This window comes from Trichechus manatus, unplaced genomic scaffold, assembly GCF_000243295.1.
Source record: "Trichechus manatus latirostris isolate Lorelei unplaced genomic scaffold, TriManLat1.0 scaffold00007, whole genome shotgun sequence".
Classification (NCBI taxonomy): Eukaryota; Metazoa; Chordata; class Mammalia; order Sirenia; family Trichechidae; genus Trichechus; species Trichechus manatus.
In genome coordinates, this window is record NW_004443943.1 from 27,569,932 (window position 1) to 27,591,193 (window position 21,262).

A 21,262-nucleotide genomic window follows, 5' to 3' on the forward strand; every position below is an offset into this window, starting at 1 on the left:
GAGAAAATTCACTAGTACAAGTTTTTCCTTTATGTCATCTCTGTAGGGAGAGCATTTGGCGTTAGACTATGTCATAAATTGGTTATGTCTTGTGAGATTTTATTTTAAAATAAGTGGTGAATGCTCAGGTTTGTCATGCATAAACTCAGTTCACTGCAAGGTAGTCATGGCACAGTACACAGATAAGACCCCAAGACATTAATTTACACCAGGAGAATCAGGGTAGGGTAAAGTTAGTCCATTAATTGAATTCTAAATCTTCAGCCTTAGGGAATTTACCTTTAACAAGTGGTCTCGGGAGGAAGGCTTGACCAGCGGCTTATCCTCAGCGGAGGTCCCTCATAGCTGTGGTCCGAGGGCAATGGCAGTGAACAGAGTCTCTTGCAGAGTGTTAGTCTTCGGAGAGGGTCAGAGACTTGACTGACAGAGTCTCATTTGCCTCTACCTAGCTCTCTTTGGAAGAGCAAAAGCTGTCTGGTCTTTCATGGTAAGGGTCCTACGGGGGGCGTCCAGTTCACATTGCATCAGGGTAACTCACGTTCTAGGTTCATAATCAGGGGTGCATATTCGGGGTTTCTGAACATAGATAAACTAAGGGCTATGTCACACCATATCACAACAAAGCAGCTATCTACAACAAGGTAGTGGCTGATAAGATTAAAAGTTGTTTATATCAGAGAAGTTGTCAGTTTAGAATGTATGACTTAGCTTAAATGTTGAAGTCACACATTACATGTTTCACACATATGTGATTTAGGATTGTTACGTTATAAGCATACATCACAGGCTATTTAACTATTACTTAAATGTAGTACTTTTGTTACTGGTTTCTAATTTTCTTACATTGTAGACAAAAATCCCTGGGTGGCACAAACAGTTAAGTGCTGGACTACTAGCTGAAAGGCTGGTGGTTCAAACCCACTGTCTTTGGCTGGCCTCTCTAGAGGAGCAAAAACAGCAAAGCATATATATAAATATATATAGAGAGATTTATTTCAAGGAAATGGCTCATGCAATTGTGGAGGCTGGCAAGTCCCAAATCTGTGGGTTAGGCGGCAGGCTGGAGGCTTCTCCTGCCTCACATGGTTGCAGGAACTGGCAAATCCAAAATCTGCAGGTCAGGCAACAGGCTGAAGGCTTCTGATGTCCCAAAAACCGGAGGTCAGACAACATGAAATGAATGCAGGATCGAGAGAGAAAGAAAGAGAGAGAGAGAGAGAGAGCTTTGCCAGAACATGTTTATATTATGGGTGCAGGCCACACCCCCAATGAAAATCCTTTTCCAACAGATTGGCTGCTCACATCATATCACAGAATGGGAGGTGATTACAACAGGGTCTGCCAAACCACTGAGAATCATAGCCTAGCCAAGTTAACACATAACATTAACCATCACACACACCCAGAGGCTCCTAGGAAAGCAAGCCTGGTGATCTGCTTCTGAAAGGTCACAGCCTTGAAAATTCTATGGAGCAGTTCTATTCTGCACACATGGGGTCACCAGGAGTCAGAATCAACTCAACGGCAGCTAACAACAACAATATTGTAGACAGACAATGTTATTTGTATGATATCAGTTCTCTGGCATTTGCTGAATCCTACTTATGGTTCAGAGCATGGTCATTCTTTGTAAATATTCCACATCTGCATGAAAAGAATGTATATTAATACTGCAGTTTTGTCCACCTTCCTGGGTGAAGGAAGAAATCAGAAGACTAAAGTCCATATTGCTATTTGAAATTAGCCTTGAGAGACAGGCTTCTAAATACTGTAAATCCTGAAATTCACTGGCTGAAAACTTCAGAGGCTTTTACAAAAAAGGATTTTTTTTAAAAATTACAAATGGTTTTTAAAACTTACAAACAGAATAGAAGATTATAAAGTTGAAGATAACAATTCCCTGATACCTCCCGTAAGTCCCAACCCTGCGGGACCATAGGCAGCGTGATGTTAATAGTATTGTGTGTTTTCTTCACGACATTTTCTATATACTTATAAGAATATGTAAATAAGTATAAATGCCTATCCTTTAAAAGAAAACCCACATGCAAATAGGATTTTACTATATGCATACAGATGTGCACTTTGCTTTTTTCCACTTAGCACATCTCTGGTATCTTTTCATATCAGCACATCAGATCCTTTCTGCACTTTTTAATGGCTTCATGGTATTCCATGGTAAAGTGGTTCCATAATTTATTTAGCAATCCCCTATAGATGGGTACTCGGATTGTTTCTCGTTTGGCTATTACAAACAATGCTGCTATGAGCAACCTTTGTTCACATGTGAACTTTGCTGCTCCCTCCCACAGTGCACTTCACCTCAAGCTCTCTTCTTCCTTCTTTGCTGCAGACCCAGGTACTCAACTTGTTTCCCTTTCCTTTGGAGGCTGCCACACCTCCCACTCATCCGTTGGGATCTCTGCCTCTACGCCTAAGAAGCTGCTTCCTGATTTGCTAATGCTCCTGGTGACCAGCACACAAGGCTTTTTGGCTTGAAGTGTTTCCTGCCATCACTCCAAGAAGCAAACAGGGAATAACAAAAACAAATGCAGAGTGGTACAGAGCTTCCAGAGTTTGTGTTTCAGTAGTCCCTGGCTCTGGTTTTTAATGAAATAGTAAACAGAATGCTTAATTTCCAATGTTCACCAACCCCGTTTCTGAACCCAACATTAGAGAAAGTCATATTGATTCTTTTTCCCATGATATTCCCTCTTCCCCAGTCTTAAAATGTCTTTTTATTTCAAGAGAGAACTGAGGACCATAGGCAAGGGGGACAGGTTCCTAATTCAACAGGTCTCTGTCCTGTCAGTCATGGTTGCCTCCGAGCATTTGCTTAAACTAACACATAGTTTTTTAATTATTATGCCACATCGGCAGGTAGGCTGCAACATTCTGTGATTAATCAACAGTCTGAAAATGTCAGAACCTTGAGTCCTAAAGCCAGCTAATCCTGGGAGAGTCACACATAACCTCCTGGTACCTGTAATAGAAGGCCAGGAGAATGCATAATTTCCCAAGCCCTGTAGAGATTGGGTGATGGGGGTCACAAAAAAGGGGGCAGCTTTCATGAGAGAATTCGATCCTGAAGTGAGCTTTGGGTATGAGTGCCTTGTGGGTCAGTACATCTGTGGACACCTGTTGTTTTGCCATTTGTTCTGCTGAATTGGAGACACCCAGAATCCCCCAGGCTGATCCCTTGACTTGCACACCTGTCCACATCTGAATTTTTCATTTGTGATCTAAGCAAGCAGCACTCTAAAGGCCTTTAGAAAATCAGGTGTGGCATTTCTACTCTGAGCTCTGCAAAACAAAGCACATTTTCCTGCTCCTGACTACCCAGGAAACAGTTTCTGCACTGGACACAAGAACACAGAGTGAGAATTTTGTGCGCAGAAGAGTTCAGACAGAGAACATTATGGTACGCTACATCTGAGGCCCCAACCTGGGAAACTGTCGATTCCGGGGGAGTCCTAAAATGGATGGTTTGGGTTTACAGCATTTTGAGACCTCACACTGAAGCCTGCTTCAAGGGTGGAGTGAAGAGGGAAAAGGTGGATTTGGTGAGTGGCCTGGAGAAGGCTGGGGTGGGAGCTGCACAGAGTGGCTACCCAGGATCTTTAAAATGCAAAGAATGTTCTCAAACTCATTTAATGTAATGCATTTTCCAGTTGTTTCTGGTAGGGAAGTCAAGAGCCTGAGAGGGAGGAACTAAGGAAAGAAGAGAGGAAGAAGGAGGGGTGCTATTGACTAAAGCAAGCCAGGACTAAGTAAACCATGGAGATTTCTCCCAAAAGTTTAGTTGGAGATGTCTAGGTGGCACCCAGGCTAGCCATGCTCCTATACCAACCACATCCTCTTACCTTAGGAATCTCTTTTGAGGGATTGGTCTGTGTCAAGAAAACATAGGAAGTCAGGACTGGGCAGGAGACTGATTGGAGAAACTGACTCAGCTGTAGGAGCTATCCCCCATGGAGGATAGAACACCCCAGGGACAGTGGACAGGGTATTTCAACATTCTTAGTCCTAATTCTGAAAATAGCATTAAGACATCCAAGGTACATTGTTACTGAGTTATACATGTAGAAATTGATGAACTGGTGTATGTTTTGCTGTGTACATTTTCAACGACAACAACAAAATAAAATAATTTTTTTAAAACACATCCAGGGTAGGTGGACAAGGCATTTGTACGAGTACACCAAGTACCTGCTATGAATAAATGATAATGGTTATTAATACTGGGTTAATAAACAGGGATAATCAGGATTTACCTTATTGAGCACATACTATATTCCAGGCACAATTATAAGCACTTTATATGTATTAACTGATTTAATACAAGCTGGGGTGGATTAACCAGTAAGCAACGTACACACACAGGCTTACATTAAGCAAGGTACACATGGGCTTATTTGTGTTTACTTACCTGTTTACTTACTAATTTCACCTGTTTTTCACTACATCAAAGATCTTTGGGCACAACAGATTAGTAAGTAAGCACAAGTAAGCCTGTGTGTACCTTGTTTATTGGTAATTTGTCCCTGAATATAAGCCAGTGAGATAGGTACTATTATTATCTCCATTTTACAAATGAGGAATCTGAGGCATGGAGAGGTTAAGTAACTTCCCAAATAGTAATAGAGCTAAGATCCAAACCCAAGCAGTCTGGCTTCTGAGCCCACGCTCCTTGCCACTCTGGCATACTGCTTCTTGAGATGAGCAACCAGAGCCCTTTTCCGTTGAAGCTTTCAGTCTAGAAAGAAGACATATGTATAATAAATCATTTCAGTGGAAGGTCAGAAATAGCATAGCAGTGTCAGAGTGTATACCTGGATTGAACAAGGAGCAACCAGGTCTCTTTAAGGATGTCAGAGAAATATTTACTAGGAGGACAGACAGCACTTCAAATGGCTTACACGAAAGCCCAGAGGCATGAATAAGGCTGAGGTGTTCAAAGAATCGCCAATACCATTGTTCTGATGTGGGATCCAGAGGGAGGAACAGTGTGATGACCCCACACAGTAGAGGGCAGTCAGATGGTGGCGTACCTAGTAAGGCACACCAAAGAGCATAGTTGTAGATTCAGGATTCTAAAATTTATTTGTTTGGAGGTTTGTGTGCTTTTGTAGTTGATAAAGTTTTTGGTTTGTTTTGTTGTTGTTTTTCCCTGTCCATAATGGGGAGGTATTGAAGGTTTTTGAGTTTGGGAGTGGCATGTTCAGATTTGCTTATTAGAAAAGCAGTTCAGGCTTCAGTGTGGAAGATGGCTCAAAGAGGGGCAAAAATGAAGAGAGAGACCAGTTCAGAAGCTGTTGTAAGAGTCCTTGCAAAGGATTACCAGGTTCTGTACCAGGGTGCAGCAGGGGGAATGGAAAGGATTTTTTAGTAGCGCAGTGGTTAAGAGCTCAGCTGCTAACCAAAAGGTCAGCAGTTGATAGGAAAGTATTAGCCCAAGAGACAGAATGGGCCACATAAACCAGAGACTTCATCAGCCTGAGACCAGAAGAACTAGATGGTGCCTGGCTACCACCAATGAACGTCCTGACAGGGAACACAACAGAGGGTCCCTGATGGAGCAGTACAATGATGGGATGCAGAACTCAAATTCTAGTAAGAAGACCAGTCTTAATGGTCTGTCTGAGATTGGAGGCGCCCTGGAAAGCACGGCCCCTGGACTCTCTATCACCCCAGAACTAAAACAATTTCCGAGGTCAATTCTTCAGACAGGGATTGGACTGGACTGTGGAACATAAAGTGATACTTGTGAAGAATGTGCCTCTTAGTCAAGTAGATAGAAGAGACCAAAGGGGCAGCTTCTGTCCAGAGGTGAGACGGGAAGGCAGAGAGAGTTAGGAGCTGGCTGAATGTTCATGGGGAATCAGGGGCAGAGGGGAGGAGTGTGCTGTCACAGAATGGGGTGAGCGGTTGGGGTCTCATAACAATGTATGTAAAAAAAAAAAATTTCTTTATGGGAGACTAACTTGAAATGTAAACTTCATTTAATTACAACAATAATAATAATAAAAAAAAAAAAAGGTCAGCAGTTGGAATCCATCAGCCGCTCCTTGGAAACTCAATGGGGCAGTTCTACTCTGTCCTACAGGGTCACTATGAGTCAGAATTAACTTGATGGCAACAGGTTTGGTTGTTTTTTTTAAAAAAATATATGCAATATTGTTTGTACTTGCCATCAAGTTGGCTCCGATTTACGACGACCTCTTGTACAACAGAAGGAAACGTTGCCCAGTCCTGTGCCATCTTATCAATTTCTGTTGTGATCCATAGGGTTTTCATTGGCTATTTTTCGGAACTAGATCACCAAGACTTTCTTCTTGGTCTGTCTTAGTCTGAACACTCCACTGAAACCTGTCCACCATGGGTGACCCTGCTGGTATTTGAAATACCAGGGGCATAGCTTCCAGCATCATAGCAGCATGCAAGCCACCACAGTGTGACAGATTGACAGATAGGGGGTGGATATACATGTGTACATATATATATAAATTCTACAAATCAATTAAAAAATACAAGCAACTTAGTAGACAATGGGTGAAATTGAGAAACAGGCAATTAACAGAAGAAGACTCCAAATGGTTGCCCCCAAAAAATGTAGGAAGAGAGATATTCAACCTTACTAATTGTTAAGGGAATGCAAAATGAAACAATGAGAAACTGTTTTCACCCTCCGGCTTATCAAACATAAAAAAGGATGACGATATCAGATGTTGGCATGGATATACAAGTACAAAGAATAATATTACAAACATTTATAGTCACCACTCAGAACTCACAACTGTTAGCATTTCATTCAGTTACTTCTTTTCTGGTCTTTTTTATTTTTATAATAAAACATTACAAGTGTTGAAGCTTAAATTCAGGGTAGTAGTGGCAGGGAATGACTCTGAAAAGGCAGGTCAGAGCTAGATAAAGGCCTTATGGGTCATGATAGGTGTGTTGAATTCTTGGAAGAGCATTGTGAAGGTGGGAGATCAAATTTATTTTCCCCAGCAAACTCTCTCCAGTTCCAGGGCAGTGGAGTTTATGTGAAACTATGTCTTAGTTTCTTAGTACTGCTGCTATAATAGAAATACCACAAGTGGGTGGCCTTAATAAACCGAAATTTATTTTCTCACCATTTAAGAGGCTAGAAGTCCAAATTCAGGGCACCGGCTCTAGGGGAAGGCTTTCTCCCTCTGTCAACTTCGGGGGAAGGTCCTTATCTCTTTTCAACTTCTGTTCCTTGGTGATCTTCCTGTGGCGTGGCATCTATCTTCCCCCATCTGTGCTTCTTTGCTTGCTTGCTTGCTTGCTTGCTTGATATCTCAAAGCGATTGGCTTAATACATATTCTACACTGACATGGCCTCATCAGCATAGCAAAGGAAATCTTATTCCCAAAGGGGATTACATCCACAGGTATAGGGATTAGGATTACAACACATATTTTGGGGGGCTACAATTTAATCCGTAACAGGCAGGTTGGGCAAAGGGTATAAAATCCTTCTGCTTCTTTTGCATCACTCTCCCTTCTTTTCTCCCATTTCTCACCCTAAATCCCTAGATTACTGAAGGTAGAGCAGGACCTGACAGGGCCATCTCAGCCCCTCCTCCCAACCTAGATGTTATTACAACATGTAAGGGGTAAAGGCCTGCTTATCTGGAGAAACAGTCTGGGTGTTCATAGTACTCCACCCACAAGCCTCCCCCACTCCTGGAGGGTATGGCCATAAAAGGATATAAGCAGAGCTGGAGTTGTGCCTCCCCCACTAGCTGGAGTGGCCTAAGGAAGCCTATCTCTTTTTCCTCAAACAGCTTCAGCTGTTCAGTGTCACAGGCGGCCCCGCTAATACACAGAAGCATGAAACATGAACACAGATGTCAGCAACAACTTCAAATGCTCTTGACCATGACCCACACTAGGAAATACCTTTTACATCACTGCTATGTTTAAATAAATATATATGTGTATATATTAATATATGAAGTTAAAGTTTTGCAAATCAACACTGCAGTGCACCAGTATTCTCTATTCCATTCTCTCTTCTTCTTCTTCTTTTTTTTAAACGTGGTCTGTGACCCATTACATCAATTTCAAAACCCTCTAATGGGTTGCTAACCGCATGTGAAAAACACCTGATTACAGGCTGGGGTCCCTAAAACCAATATTTCCTAAAACATTTCTTACACTTTAGACATATAAGGAGTATCTTTGCCTACCACCACTGGTAAACAAATGACTCCAGGAGAAATTTGGAAATATATATAAATTTCTGTTTTACTAGTTATTAAGTTTTACAGTTACTCATTTTGGAAAGTGATGTGATACTGATTTTCTACTTATGGAAATGATACAAAGGTTTTTTTTCTAAGATAATAAATACATTTAAGTTTAAAAAGTGATTTAAAGAAAAATAATTAGTAAATAATAGTATGAGAAATATTCAGATAAGTCATAAATCACAAAGATGTTACCGTTGTGTCTGAAGTGTGGGAAACACTATCTTGCTACCATTCCATAGTGAAATAACAAGAAACTTACTTTTCTTCACATCAGATCTGCTTTTGCACATTTTTACTAATTACATTTGGCTTTTCCCCAGAAGTCCCTTAAACCAAGCCAGTGCCTTTTCCAAGCGCTTGTCAGTTTTGAGTTCGGCATCCATTTGCAAATGGATTTGTGTGGATCTTGAGATGCTGTGAGCACACCTTCTTGTTTTTTTTAAAAATCATCACGTGCCCTTTCTTTCTGTTTCAGGCTTTTGAGTTAATTATTTCCTGTTTCTCAGAGTCTGTTCCTTATCCCCCTTCCCAGGTCGCCCTCCACCCCCACCTCCCCCACACACACACTCTTGACTACCAGCAACTCTGCAACAAATTGGTCCTTATCCCTTGGCTTGCCCAAGAGTACCCGCCAACCAGAGCCTTGAGTTTATACCATAACTCAGCAATCTCAGAGCAAAAATATGTCATTTCTGCATAATGAGAAGTTACTTTTAGAGTTCCCTGCTCTTGTAACATTCTTCCTAACTTACTAGCCTTTTGTTCTCTTTGTCCTGGCCTGCTGAGTGCTAAGGTACTGCTTGACCCAATCTGCCCAAACTGTTTTCTCTCTGTGTGACTGCCTGGATCTCTAACATCAATTACACCCACTCCTCTCAGGACTTCCACCTTGGGCAGGACTTTCCCAGCAAACTTGATCTGCTGTTCACGTAACATTGTTTCTTCTGCTGCCCCATCCCTTCCCATTAAGGCCAGAGCTCGCTCTCCTCCTTTTCTCTTTAACAATTCAGCAGGTAAGCTGAGCTGCACTATACCCTATAGAAGCTTCATCTATAGAAGTCACTCCATCCCTGTGGTCTTCGCTTCCCCATTCCCATGCCCAGAAATCTTCCCAAACTAGCCTTTTATAGTTATCCAGCCTTAGTTGCTCCAAACTATTTTTCTAATCCTGGCTGAGGTTTCGTTTTAAGCCTCTAATTCTTTTGTTTACTTTATTTGTTGTCCTCTCTGCCACTTCACCCGTTTTTCTCTACCCTCTTTGCTCATGTGCACGCCTGGGCCCTTTTAACATCTTTCACCTAGTGTGCAGTTTCCTGGCCATCTATTTCTGGCCTACTACAAATTTATGTGTAAAAAAACATCCTTACAATAACCAGATGTGTGTGTGTATGTGCGTGTGTCTATGTTTGTGGTGTATATGTACATATTTAAAGTGGGAGGAGGGGTATATATACAAAATAGACTGTCCAACACTATACGGGGGGTGAGGGGAACATAGAGGCTCACAGCAGTTCTGGTTAGTATGTTGAGCATATTTAACCCTGAACCCAAGTCTCTGTTATTTCAAACAAAGAAGAGCCTTGATACTTATTGAGGATTTAGATAACTACTTCCCTGTTAAGAAGAGATTTTTTAAATTGTGTTTTCATTATGACTCCATCTCCATTTATTGATCAAGGGATTTCTTGCCTCACTTAACTCTGTAATCTGTTGCTTAGATTAAGAAAATGTAAAAACTATTGGTTGGTATTGTAAGTATAGACTCTAAAGTGATATCTTGGAGGCTGGATGATTCAAAGACTATAATCCAAGAAAAGCAACCAATTGATCATGCAGAACTTGTTCTTATGCATTACTCTTTATATGGACTGAGCATGCAATGAAACAAATCAGATTAAATGTTTTGCAGATGTGCTCTGTTATAGAAGCAGGAACTTCCTAGTGTAGAAACATCCAAAAGAAAGCACAAAATCAAGATAGGAAATAATACACGTAAAAAGCCCTTAATAAATCAATGCATAAATCATTATGCATTTGACGCATTTTGAGCACCTTTTATATTCTTTTTTAGGTAAGGAACAATGCTAGGTATAGTAAATTCTCAGTCGATTGCAGAAAAGTGTCCTTTATTTTGTTGTTTCCTTTCTTGCACCACCACTATCTAGCATATAGATGTGCATAGAGGCCCTCGATAAATGCTTTTTGGATGAATGAGAGACCTGTACATTCACTGTTTACCTTCCACCTTCCACTTTGCCAGCCTGTTGGCCACTTTCCTAGAACTGCCCCACAAGTTTTCCAAGGAGTAGCTGGTGGATTGAAACTGCTGACCTTTTGGTTAGCAGCTGAACTCTTAACCACTGCGTCACTAGGGCTCAGTTGGCCACTTTACTACTCATTAACTCTTCCTCCTGAGGAATAATGAGAGGAGCACCGGTGGTGCAGTTGTTAAGTGCTGGGCTGCTAACCAAAAGGTGAGTGGTTCAAACCTATCAGCTGCGACGCAGGACAAAGATGTGGCAGTCTTCTCTTGTAAAGATTTACAGGCTTGGAAGCGCTATGGGACAGTTCTACCCTATCCTATAGGGTCACTATGAGTCAGAATTGACTTGATGGCAGTGGGTTTGAGGGATAATGAGGAAGGGAAAGGAGGTGAACTTCAGTTCAGTCAGGCATGCTTAGCAACCAAAGCAATTAAATCTTAGTACAATAAAATTTAAGGGCCTGTTCAAATTCTTCCAAGTCATTTAAGATTTTGTTCCATCCTAATTGATTGAACAAGGTTATCAATTAGAGGTTGGGCATCCTTGAGAGTGATATTTTGGTTTTAACCGTTATAATAGTATTTGACCTGTCTCTGGAAGCATTTACAGAAAGCTAGACTCAGCCTAAGAGTCTGTCTTGAGACCAAAGGAAAGATAACGTACTGAGTACCTATTACGTGAGACTAAACTGTGCAGTTTACATTGCATATCTTTTATGGTTTACAATTATGCAGAAAAGTGGGTATTATATCCTCTTTATAGATGTGGAAACTGAGGCACAGAGATAATCTGACCAGTCTCTCATCTGATAAACTCTTTGGCTAACAGCCTCCAAAGCACAAGCCCTTTAGGAAGGCGAATTGGAGATTGCAGGCGGCTGTCACTAATCTATGCTGTTCACACTTACCATGGGTAATTGAAAGCTGACCCTATGTTCCTTTTATAGACCTCCATGGAAGCTGACTGCAGAGATTTTATCGGTAACTCATTTCAGCAGCTGAGAAACAAAAATGTTTTTATGGAATAAAAACAGTCTTTATTTTAACGATTTTTTTCCTTCCTTCTTTAAAAAAAAAAAGAGAAGGATCTACCACAAACACTTAACAAGAACCCTTACATAATGGGCAAGTCTTCACATTGGGCTGTGCGGACTGAGGCACTTTGGCCTAAGATGTTAAACAGGCGACGTAATGAACAGCTGGGGATTTCTGAGGGACAATTGTGAGCCACAGGAAGCCCAACTGTTGGCCATCCTAACCGAGAGCAGTCGCCGGAGTCGGGTTTGCTTCTGCAATCCTTGCCCTTAGCCCTCCCTCCCGCAGGTGTCGTAGGCTACCGCAGCCCCCGCGCGCCCTGCAAGGCCGACGCAGCCCGGACGCGGCGGCACGCGCCCCCGCACATGTGACGGGATGGGAGGGGCGGTTTTCCTCCTCCCCTCCTCCTTCCCGAAACTCCGCCTTCTCCTGAGAGGCTGAGCTTTCTATTGCGCCACTACCGGAATGGCCGCTGCATCGGCCAATCAGGACGCGACTCCTGAAGTAAAACCCGCCCCTCCTGATCCTTAGGTTCCTTCCCGCTCACATAGCAGTCACTTCCGAAGAGAGAGAACCGCCATGAAGAGAGAAGGGGGTGCCGTCCACCTCTGCTCCGCCAGCCTCCCCAAATCCCAGCAGCAAGACGGCAACCACGCACCCAACTTCGCCTGCCACAGCTCATGCCGCCGTCGCCAGCGGCACCGACATGACAAGGCGCTGCATGCCCGCTAGGCCAGGTTTCCCCTCATCCCCAGCCCCGGGGTCGTCGCCCCCGCGCTGCCATCTGAGACCCGGTAGTACCGCCCCTGCTGCAGCGGGAAAGAGAACAGAGAGTCCTGGGGACAGGTACCGTGCAGAGGGCTTGAGAAGGGGCCAGGTCGCGGGGGCAAGGGTATTAGGGAGGACAGCGGACGGCCGCTTTCCCAATTCCCGCCATTCTTCGCGAGCTCAGGACTTGCGTTCCGGGGCCTGGCAAACCCCCACCCCGCCTCCGCGCAGGGGCTTTTGGGAGTACGAGTTTCATTTTTTTTGTAGTTGGGAAGCTGTTCTTGGTGTGGGATCCCAAGCCTGGCTGGCTACGGAGAACCCGCCTTAGGTAGACCATGATTTTTGTGCTTTACGATAGTTTGACCCGGGGTCCTAACTGCTTAATGCATATTTAGGTTGTTTTCTCGACATTGTCAGTTCTACTGGTCCTGGTGGTTTAATAGTATAAACCTTTTCTATGTTGTGGACGAAGTTATGAGAAAAACCCTTCCACGAATTACATTATAGTCCAGTATACACAATAATTCATACTTAAAAGAACATACAGGTGTGGAATGTGTTACGGTTTCTCTTTCAGTAACTTTCTGCCTCTCCAGAGGCTAATTTTTTTATAAAGATTTCATGAACCAGCTTTGTGAGAGATACGTAATGAGATGGAGAATTTTATCAAATGACATTCTCTGACAATAAAACATGTTTAAATTCTATATGCGCTTGGTTACGTCTTTTTTATTTTAGGTTTAAAATATTGTAGTATAGGTCCACAATCCATTATCTTAATTCAGAAGGCTGTGAAACCAAGTTTTCAATAAGTTTGACACCAGTTCTCTTTTGGCAGCTTAACCTGACCAGAACTAATGTAAGGCTGTTATGGTCTTTATCCTATTAAGTGTGAATATTCATAAGTTTTACTGGGGAAGTGGGAATGTGCAGCCCCACACCCCACTTGGGTGTACTTGAATTCATCCAAGATAACTACTTTCTAAAATCTGATAAATTCAGAATTCTAGTACACATTTGGCCCTAAAAGTTTCAGATAAGGTTTGTGAAGCTGTTGTAAATAATTATCTTTTTAAAAATAGTTATAAAAACGTAGTGGACATTTCTAGGCATATGAACTTGCATAACTATTCCTTCTTGAAAGTAACATTCATGGTTATTTTACCTAATTTCTTGTTTTGCCCAAAACCATTTTTCTCTTTCTGGTGTATGTATTGAAAAGGAGCTTAATATCTGATATTTCAGGACAAGATACAGTATCATATTATTAGTATTTATTGTAAAAACATACTGTTATCTTGTTTTGAATTAATTAGCTGCTTCTCTCTTCTTTCTCACCTCTCTTTCCTCAGCCAATAACTGAAGGCCTCATCACCCGCTCTGCAGCACCTCTAGTACCTGTTCTTTACTCTTGGAGTTAATTTGCCAGATATAATGTATTTTATGTAAACAAATGTACCGATACTTCCGTAGCTTGTCACTCATTCATTTCTTACCATTTAGCTTTTCTACCAGCATCTAAAATAAGCATTGTGGATTCTATGTAAAGATGTGCATTCTTCTTTTAATGTAACCAGTAAAGTGTACAAGATGTAGAAAAAACTTAATCTTCAAGGGACTTGGATTGTTAAGTTTTCTCTGAGCCTCCCAACCTCACATGAATAAATGTTTAGGGAACTCTATAGTCTATAGCTTATCCTCTCAGTAAAATGAATACATTTTAGAAAAATTTGCCAGAAAATAATTTTTTTTTGTTCTGCATATAATAACATCCCCTATATGCAGCTGACAAATAACTAAATACATGAACAAATCAAAATACAAATTTGGTAATATGGTCCTATCTCACTTTGTGTCCATCTACCGTTGTACTCATTCACAGAGTCTGTTCAGGTGTTACTCAGCTTTTATAATCTCCATTATTCATTCAGCAAACATCTAATTGAGCACTGTGTTGTACCAAGGAATAGGATCAGATCCCTGTCCTTAAGATTTTCCATTCTACCGTTTAGCAGTGAGCTTTTCAGTCTTAAGAAACACTATTCTACCAATTCCCTGGATCCACAGTCCAGTCTTATCATTTTAGCGTTATAGATTATGTAAGCCTCAGTTGTGCTGCTAACGAGAAGGTCGATGGTTCAAACCACCAGCCACTCCATGGGAGAAAGATAGGGCAGTCTGCTTCCATAAAGATTTACGGCCTTGGAAACCATATGGAGCAGTTCTGCTCCATCCTGTAGGGTCACTGTGAGTCGAAATCGACTCAACGGCTGTGGGTTTGCTTTTTGGGGTTTTGTGTTTGTATAAATTAACTCCTACAGGAAGTGGTGAATTGTATTTTCTGTTTTTTTGTAATCAACTTAGCAAAGCATTATTGTTCAGAACTTGATTATTTAAACCAGATAATGAAATCCAGCCTATGTTCTATAAATCTGACTGTTATTTGCCATTTAATCTGAATTACTGAGGTTTTAATGTTTGCTTATGTGATACCATATTAGTTATGCTTTTATTTTCAGGAGTCCGTCAATTACAGATTTCTTCAAACCAGCTTCAAAACAAGGTATGTATGCTGTTAATGTATTTCTTGCTGAGTCCTTTTGGGAAGAGGGGTATGGATTCAATTTTTAAACCAATTCGAAACTCTTAGATTAATTCAATTAAACATAGTGTTCAAAATTGAAAATATAATGGCACGGTGTTTGTTTGTTTTTTTACAAAGATAAGCTTAAGTTCTAAACACGAAAGTCTTTGCTGTTAGCTTTTTCACATTTAATACAGTTTTTCTCTGATGCCGTAATTTATATCATAAATAGAGTCATAGGAAGGTTGTATGATGTCCCAAAAGGGAGTTTTATGAAAGTAAGCCTATTAAAAAAATATGTCTTAATATCTCTTAATTTCCCCCAGTAAAATTTATATCATCAAATATAATCTGAACATTTTTGTGGTAGCTTTTGTATAATTTAACATTTTGGTATTTCTAATAACATAATTTATATGTTTTTTAATTGGCTATTTAGACAGACATATGTTGGATTCGCCACAAAAATCAAACATCAAATATGGAGGAAGTGGATTGTTGCAGTTTAAAAGGAAATTATCCTCACCAAAAAAATCTAAACCCAAAAGGATACCATCAGAAAAGAGCCCTATTTTAGAGGCTTTCTTGAAAGGTGTTAAAGAGCACCATAAAGATCATGGTGTACATGAATCACGTCAACCTTGTGTGTCACTAGCCACCAGATTTTCAAAGGGGGTTACAGAAGTCTACGTGCCTTCTTCATATTGCTTGTCAAAAGAGATGAAGGCACGAAAGAAAAAGCACCGATCTCCAGAGAGAAGGAAGTCAGTGTTCATTCATGAAAATAGCAGGAAGGAGAGTGATAGAGATCGAGACAAAAGGAATGCAGACTCCAAAGATCAAGCTACAGTGGCAGAAGCTGACATCTTCAAGAACAACTCCAGAAGTCTTAGCAGGAGTAGCCTATCCAGGCACCACTCAGGGGAAAGCCCACTTGGAGCTAAGTTTCAGTCATCCTTAGCATCTTACTGCAGAGAAAGAGCACTAAGGAAGATGAGAAAGGAGCAAATTAAGCAGAGAATCAACTCAGAAAATTCCCTCTCAGAAGCAAGCAATCTTCCCTTAAAATCCCCTAGTATAGGAAGAAACTTTAAACCAAGGCAGGAACAAAGCAAGCAGAGCAACGTCATACCTGGAAAAAGTAATCTTTCAAATCTGGTATGTGCAATAGTTACTGAATTAACTTTGACTACTGCTATATCATAGTTAGAATACTAAATCTAAAAATATTAGTAATTGTTACATCACACTGGTGTCTTTCTTTAAGAAAATGTTGATGCACAGTTTGTGTAGAAGTTGGTTTCATAAGATTTCCTCCAACTCCATTTCCTTCTGTAAAACTGTTCGCTTAATGTTTTCAGACGAGGAACAAAGGTATTAATCAGGAAAGTAAGTGTTCTTTTTTTAAAAAAAACAAGTATAGGCATTTTTAAATTATGTTCCACTGAAGGGGGATATTTGAGGAATGGAAAATCTAAAACAGGAGGAAATGGTTTAGAGCAGTGGTTCAGGAAATATGGCCTCTAGACCAGCAAGCATCAGCTCAACACTTGTTAGAAATGCAAATTCTCAGGCCCCACTCCAGCTTTCCTAAACCAAAAACTTGAGGGGTGGGGGGACAGGGTAGCCCAGCAATCTGTGATTAACAAGCCCTGCAGATGATTCTGATGCATTTTGAAGTTAGAGAGCCACTGGTTTTAGAGTACAGTAAGTCCCCAGGTTACTAAGAGACAATTTCACCTTGTCCTTTAATGTTATGTAAATTTGCTTTCACTTTTAAACAATTGAGCCAGCCCCTACTTGCAACAAATTCTTCATCACAATCACTTTCACTTACGGTGTGCGCAGCTTTTAAATCGCTGAAAAACTTTGTGCCTTTTGCATTGATCCCACTGCCATCGAGTCGATTCCAACTCACAGCAACCCTATAGGACAGACTAGGACTACCCCTTAGAGTTTCCAAGGTTGCAATCTGTACGGAAGCAGACTGCTACCTCTTTTTCTTATGGAGTAGCTGGTGGATTCGAGCTGTCGACCTTTTGGTTGGCAGCCGAGCACTTTAACCACTGTGCCACCAAGGCTCCTCTTCCTTACACTAAACCAAACCCGTTGCCGTCGAGCTGATTCCACCTCATAGCTACCCTATAGGACAGAGTAGAACTGTCCCATAGGGTTTCCAAGGAGCAGCTGGTAGATTTGAACTGCTGACTTTTTTGGTCAGCAACCATAGCTCTTAACCACTGTGCGACCAGGGCTTCTTCTTGCACTAAAGTAAGGCTATATAAGAACCATATGCAGCTGTTCCAGCTTACTTACAAATTCGACTTAAAGGCAGACTCGGGAACGGATCTTATTCTTAAGCCGGGGACTGCCTATATATAAATCTTAAATAAGTGAGTATGGGTCTTAGAAAACTTAGAAGATGACTTAGAAAAATGCTCCAAATATTAACTTCATCAGGTTTCTCTTTTCAGAGTAGACCAAATTTGTATCAGGTTAGCATAAAAAACTCCCTCTCCCCAAGAAAATCAAGTCGTTAAGTACATCCATTTCAAAGAACTTCTCAGCCTTCAGGGTAGATAAAGATCAGATAATCAAGAAAATGCTAGATCAATAACGTACTGTGAAGTTTTAAAGCCAGATAGGCCAAAAATAAACACAACTGTGAAATTCTAGGGGTAAGTGAGAATTTTTGCATTGTATGTTGCTGGAAAATATATTTATAAATCCTTGGGCTCATTTGCAAGGAATTTGGTGTCTTTACTAGTGAGATTTGCTACTGATCAATAGAGGTTAGATATTTTGGTCCATTTTTATAAGATTTCTGTGTTTGGTGGTACATCAGCACTTAAACAGAATCGAGTGAGTTGTGTCCATTTGATTGGCAAATATTGGGCTTGCTATTTCTCAATTAATACTTTATCACAATAATGCTGATATGTACTTTTTAATATATAATTATTAAATATATAATTTTATATAAATAATTTTAATCTTGGTTATTAATATAAATTTCTAAACTAGTATTGTGAAAGCTGACTTTTTATAACATTTTTATAATTAAAATGCTTTTTGTTTTTATATTAAAACTTAAAATCTTTAAATATATTATTATAGAAGTTGGAATTTGGCTCCAAATCTAAGTGCTTGCTTTATTTAATCTAGAAATCTATATTTAAATGTTACGAAGAAAAGTTCACATTCTTTACTGCCCCAACTTACAATTTTTTCTCATTTTGTTAATAGGAAAATGGACATCTCTCAAGAAAAAGATCCTCTTCTGAATCGTGGGAACCTGCTTCAGGTAGAATCAATGTATTAAGTTTATGAATTTTTAAATAAATTTATCTCTTTTAATGGTACTTTTTAAAAGTAAATTTGTTTAAATATGCAGGTTCCGTCTTAGAGGTAAGTTGAGTGTCTCAGATTAGTTAAGAGTATTGGTAAAATTATATTCAAAAAGAACAGCCCTTGAATTTAGCATATGTAACCTGTAGTTTGCCTTGACCCTTCTCTGCCTTCTTCGAAAATGTCAGTGTTTTTCTCATCTTGGTATTCAGTGTTCTACTTCTGAATCCTTGGCAATGTTAAGAAGCTTCATCTTTTATTCTTGGAATTGTGGAATAATATGAGGTCTTGATATTATGTTGAAGATGCTTTGCATAAGACTGAAACTGTTATGATGATCCAAAACAGTGTTTCCCAATATTCTCAAAAGATCCCTTTTTAATATCAAGTTTCAAGGACTCCTACATGATACTAGTTTGTACTTTTAGTATCTGTTGGTTGAGAAAATACGTAACAAACAGCTACTGTTAACTCAGTAATTCTTGAAATATCTTTTTTATCTTTTCCTGGTTAGAAAATAGGACATTATAAAATTCAAACACTGCAAAAATTTATAGGACAGAAAATGAAACACCTCCAAAAATAACAACTGTTAATAGTTTGGTGTATCAGATTTTTTCTTCCCTGCCACGACTACAAAGTTTGCAAAACAGACTTTACATATTTCCCCATTCAGCAAGACACGTTTGATATGATGATAATAATAGCTAACATTTGTTGAGCGGTTATGTGCCATGTCTGTTCTGTGCTTTTAATTTATTTGATCCTCACAACCTTTTAAGGTAGTTACTTCTACAGATGAAAAAACAAAAGAGTACAAAGAGAAAAAATTCTGATTCATTCTTGAGGTTGTACATAATACTCCATCTTCTGGTATATTCTAGAGGGATATTGCATTTTGACCAAGTGCCCCGAGTGTTAATATCAATCTTAGCAAGGGCTGAAACCATATTTCACCATCATAGAAGGAACTTCAAGAATACAAAAATAAATCTGAAGTTGTATATGGTTTTTTTAAAAAAAAATTAATTCTTAAAATGTTATGGATTTTAATGTTTAAATTTTACTGAATTTTGACATTATAATACACGAACAAGAATTTATTAGCACATGATTGTTCCTGCACTTACTGTACTGCATATTTGTGATACTAAATAGATGATCACTTTGCACTGGGGTGAGTAGAAGAGCAAAATATTTTTCAGCAACTCTCTCAGTTTAAGGGACTGCTGGTGGTGGTGTTGCTACCGAGTCATTCAGCTTCCTTTTTCTCTGGTAATGACTAAGATTTAAAAAAAAAACTCTTATAGTTCCTGGGTTTGTAGATTTTGTCAGTGGTAGCTGAAATAGTTTCATTTGTATAATCCCACATTCTGAATTTTTTGAGCACTGCTTTAAAAAGATGTTTCCTGCACATTTTCAGAGGCAGACTTAAGATGATTGCCTTCACTTATATCTTTATTTCTAATATTTTTGCATACATTTTATAATCATCATTAATATGTATAATTAATTTATACATTTGTTCTTCATTTGACTGACAGGATTTCAATATATAAAGAACATAAAGGGATTTTTCACTCTAGAATGAAAAATGCTAAAGAATGCTTTTCTTTTTATCAGATTGTGAATAGTTACTAAAAATGCAAATAGCATATCTTGTTGATATTACTGCAGTTATACTTATCAGTTGTGATGGTGGTATACACGCTCACATGATCATTCATCACATGCAAGTTCAGGTATTTCAGAAATGTTGGTAGAGTAGGTATTTGGCTCTTTGGTCTTCCAGAGGCCGTGTCCTTTGACTGAATTTTGAGGTCAAATTTAATCTATCCCTGGTACATTCCATAATTTTTTAGTAATAGTCCCGAAATTAATATTTAATAACCAATTAATGGATGTTTCGATTTTTCCGTTTTTTTCTTTTTACAAACTCAGTCCTTCTCTTAACGGAGTATTTTATGTATCGGTGTTTTATATATCAATGTTGTTGACCCAAACTCATGGCAACCCCACACTCAACAGAACAAAATGCTACTTGGTCCTGTGCCAACCCCATGATTGGTTGGGGTTTGGACCATTGTGATCCATAGGGTTTTCATTGGCTTATTTTCGGAAGTAGATCACCAGCCCTTTATTCCTAGTCTGTCTTAGTCTGAAGGCTCCACTGAAGCCTGTTCAGCATCATAGCAACATGCAAGCCTCCACTGACAGAAGGTGGTGGCTGCACATGAGGGCAGGCTGGGAATTGAACCCAGGTCTCCCACATGGAAAGCAAGAATTTTACCACTGAACCATAGCAATAGATATTTGAAAAACTATCGATTCTGACTCATGGCGACCCTATAGGACAGAGTAGAACTGCCCTATAGGGTTTCCAAGGCTGTAAATCTTTATGGAAACAAACTGCCACATCTTTTCCCACAGAACAGCTAGTGGATTCGAACCTCCGACCTTTTGGTTAACAGCCAAGCACTTTAACCCTTATGCCACCAGGGCTCCCTTCTATAGGCTGTAAAAGAGTGTAAAAGGAATCATGAAATTTTTGAAGTTAATTCACTCCCTAGAGAGCTTGCAAAAGGGGAGCGTGCCTGTAGTACCAATTCATCTCTCTTTAATTCCACATGTTAAAAGCTCTTAATTTGTCCTAAGCATCTCCTGGGTAAGTCTGAGCAAAGCAAGATTTTTCCTCGTTACTAGCTGTATGTAAATTGTCTGACTTCTACAACCTGTTGTCTTCGAGTCATTTCTGACTCATAGCAACTCTGTAGGACAGAGTAGAACTGCCCCATAGGGAAAATGAAACAAAACTCAAACAGGCGACTCTGTAGCTATCTTCTCTGTAACCACAGATTTAAAGTTGAGATAATCAGTGTAATTCTACCGTTAAGTCTTTTCTTTTTCATAGTCATTTGAATTCTCTTCCTGCACTGTAAGTGGCCCCAGTCATTTAACCGCTGAAAACTTTGTGGGCATGGA

At 39.9% G+C, this 21,262-nt stretch overlaps 1 protein-coding gene across 5 annotated transcripts in view; it reads left to right on the forward strand.

The window, feature by feature from the left end:
- Nucleotides 1–11,767: 11,767 nt before the first annotated feature.
- The window catches only part of SLF2 (SMC5-SMC6 complex localization factor 2), a 48,854-nt gene continuing 39,359 nt past the window's right edge, over nt 11,768–21,262 (forward strand). For 2 of the 5 annotated variants that reach the window (XM_023740845.1, XM_023740849.1), the window contains exons 1-4: nt 12,149–12,426; nt 14,868–14,911; nt 15,372–16,090; nt 18,179–18,236. In XM_023740845.1, the coding sequence (XP_023596613.1) occupies nt 12,287–12,426; nt 14,868–14,911; nt 15,372–16,090; nt 18,179–18,236 (961 nt within the window). In that variant the 5' untranslated portion in view covers nt 12,149–12,286. Of the gene's footprint in view, nt 13,208–14,867; nt 14,912–15,371; nt 16,091–18,178; nt 18,237–21,262 lie in introns of all 5 variants that reach the window. The other 3 variants (XM_004370038.3, XM_023740841.1, XM_023740853.1) reach the window with 3 other exon arrangements.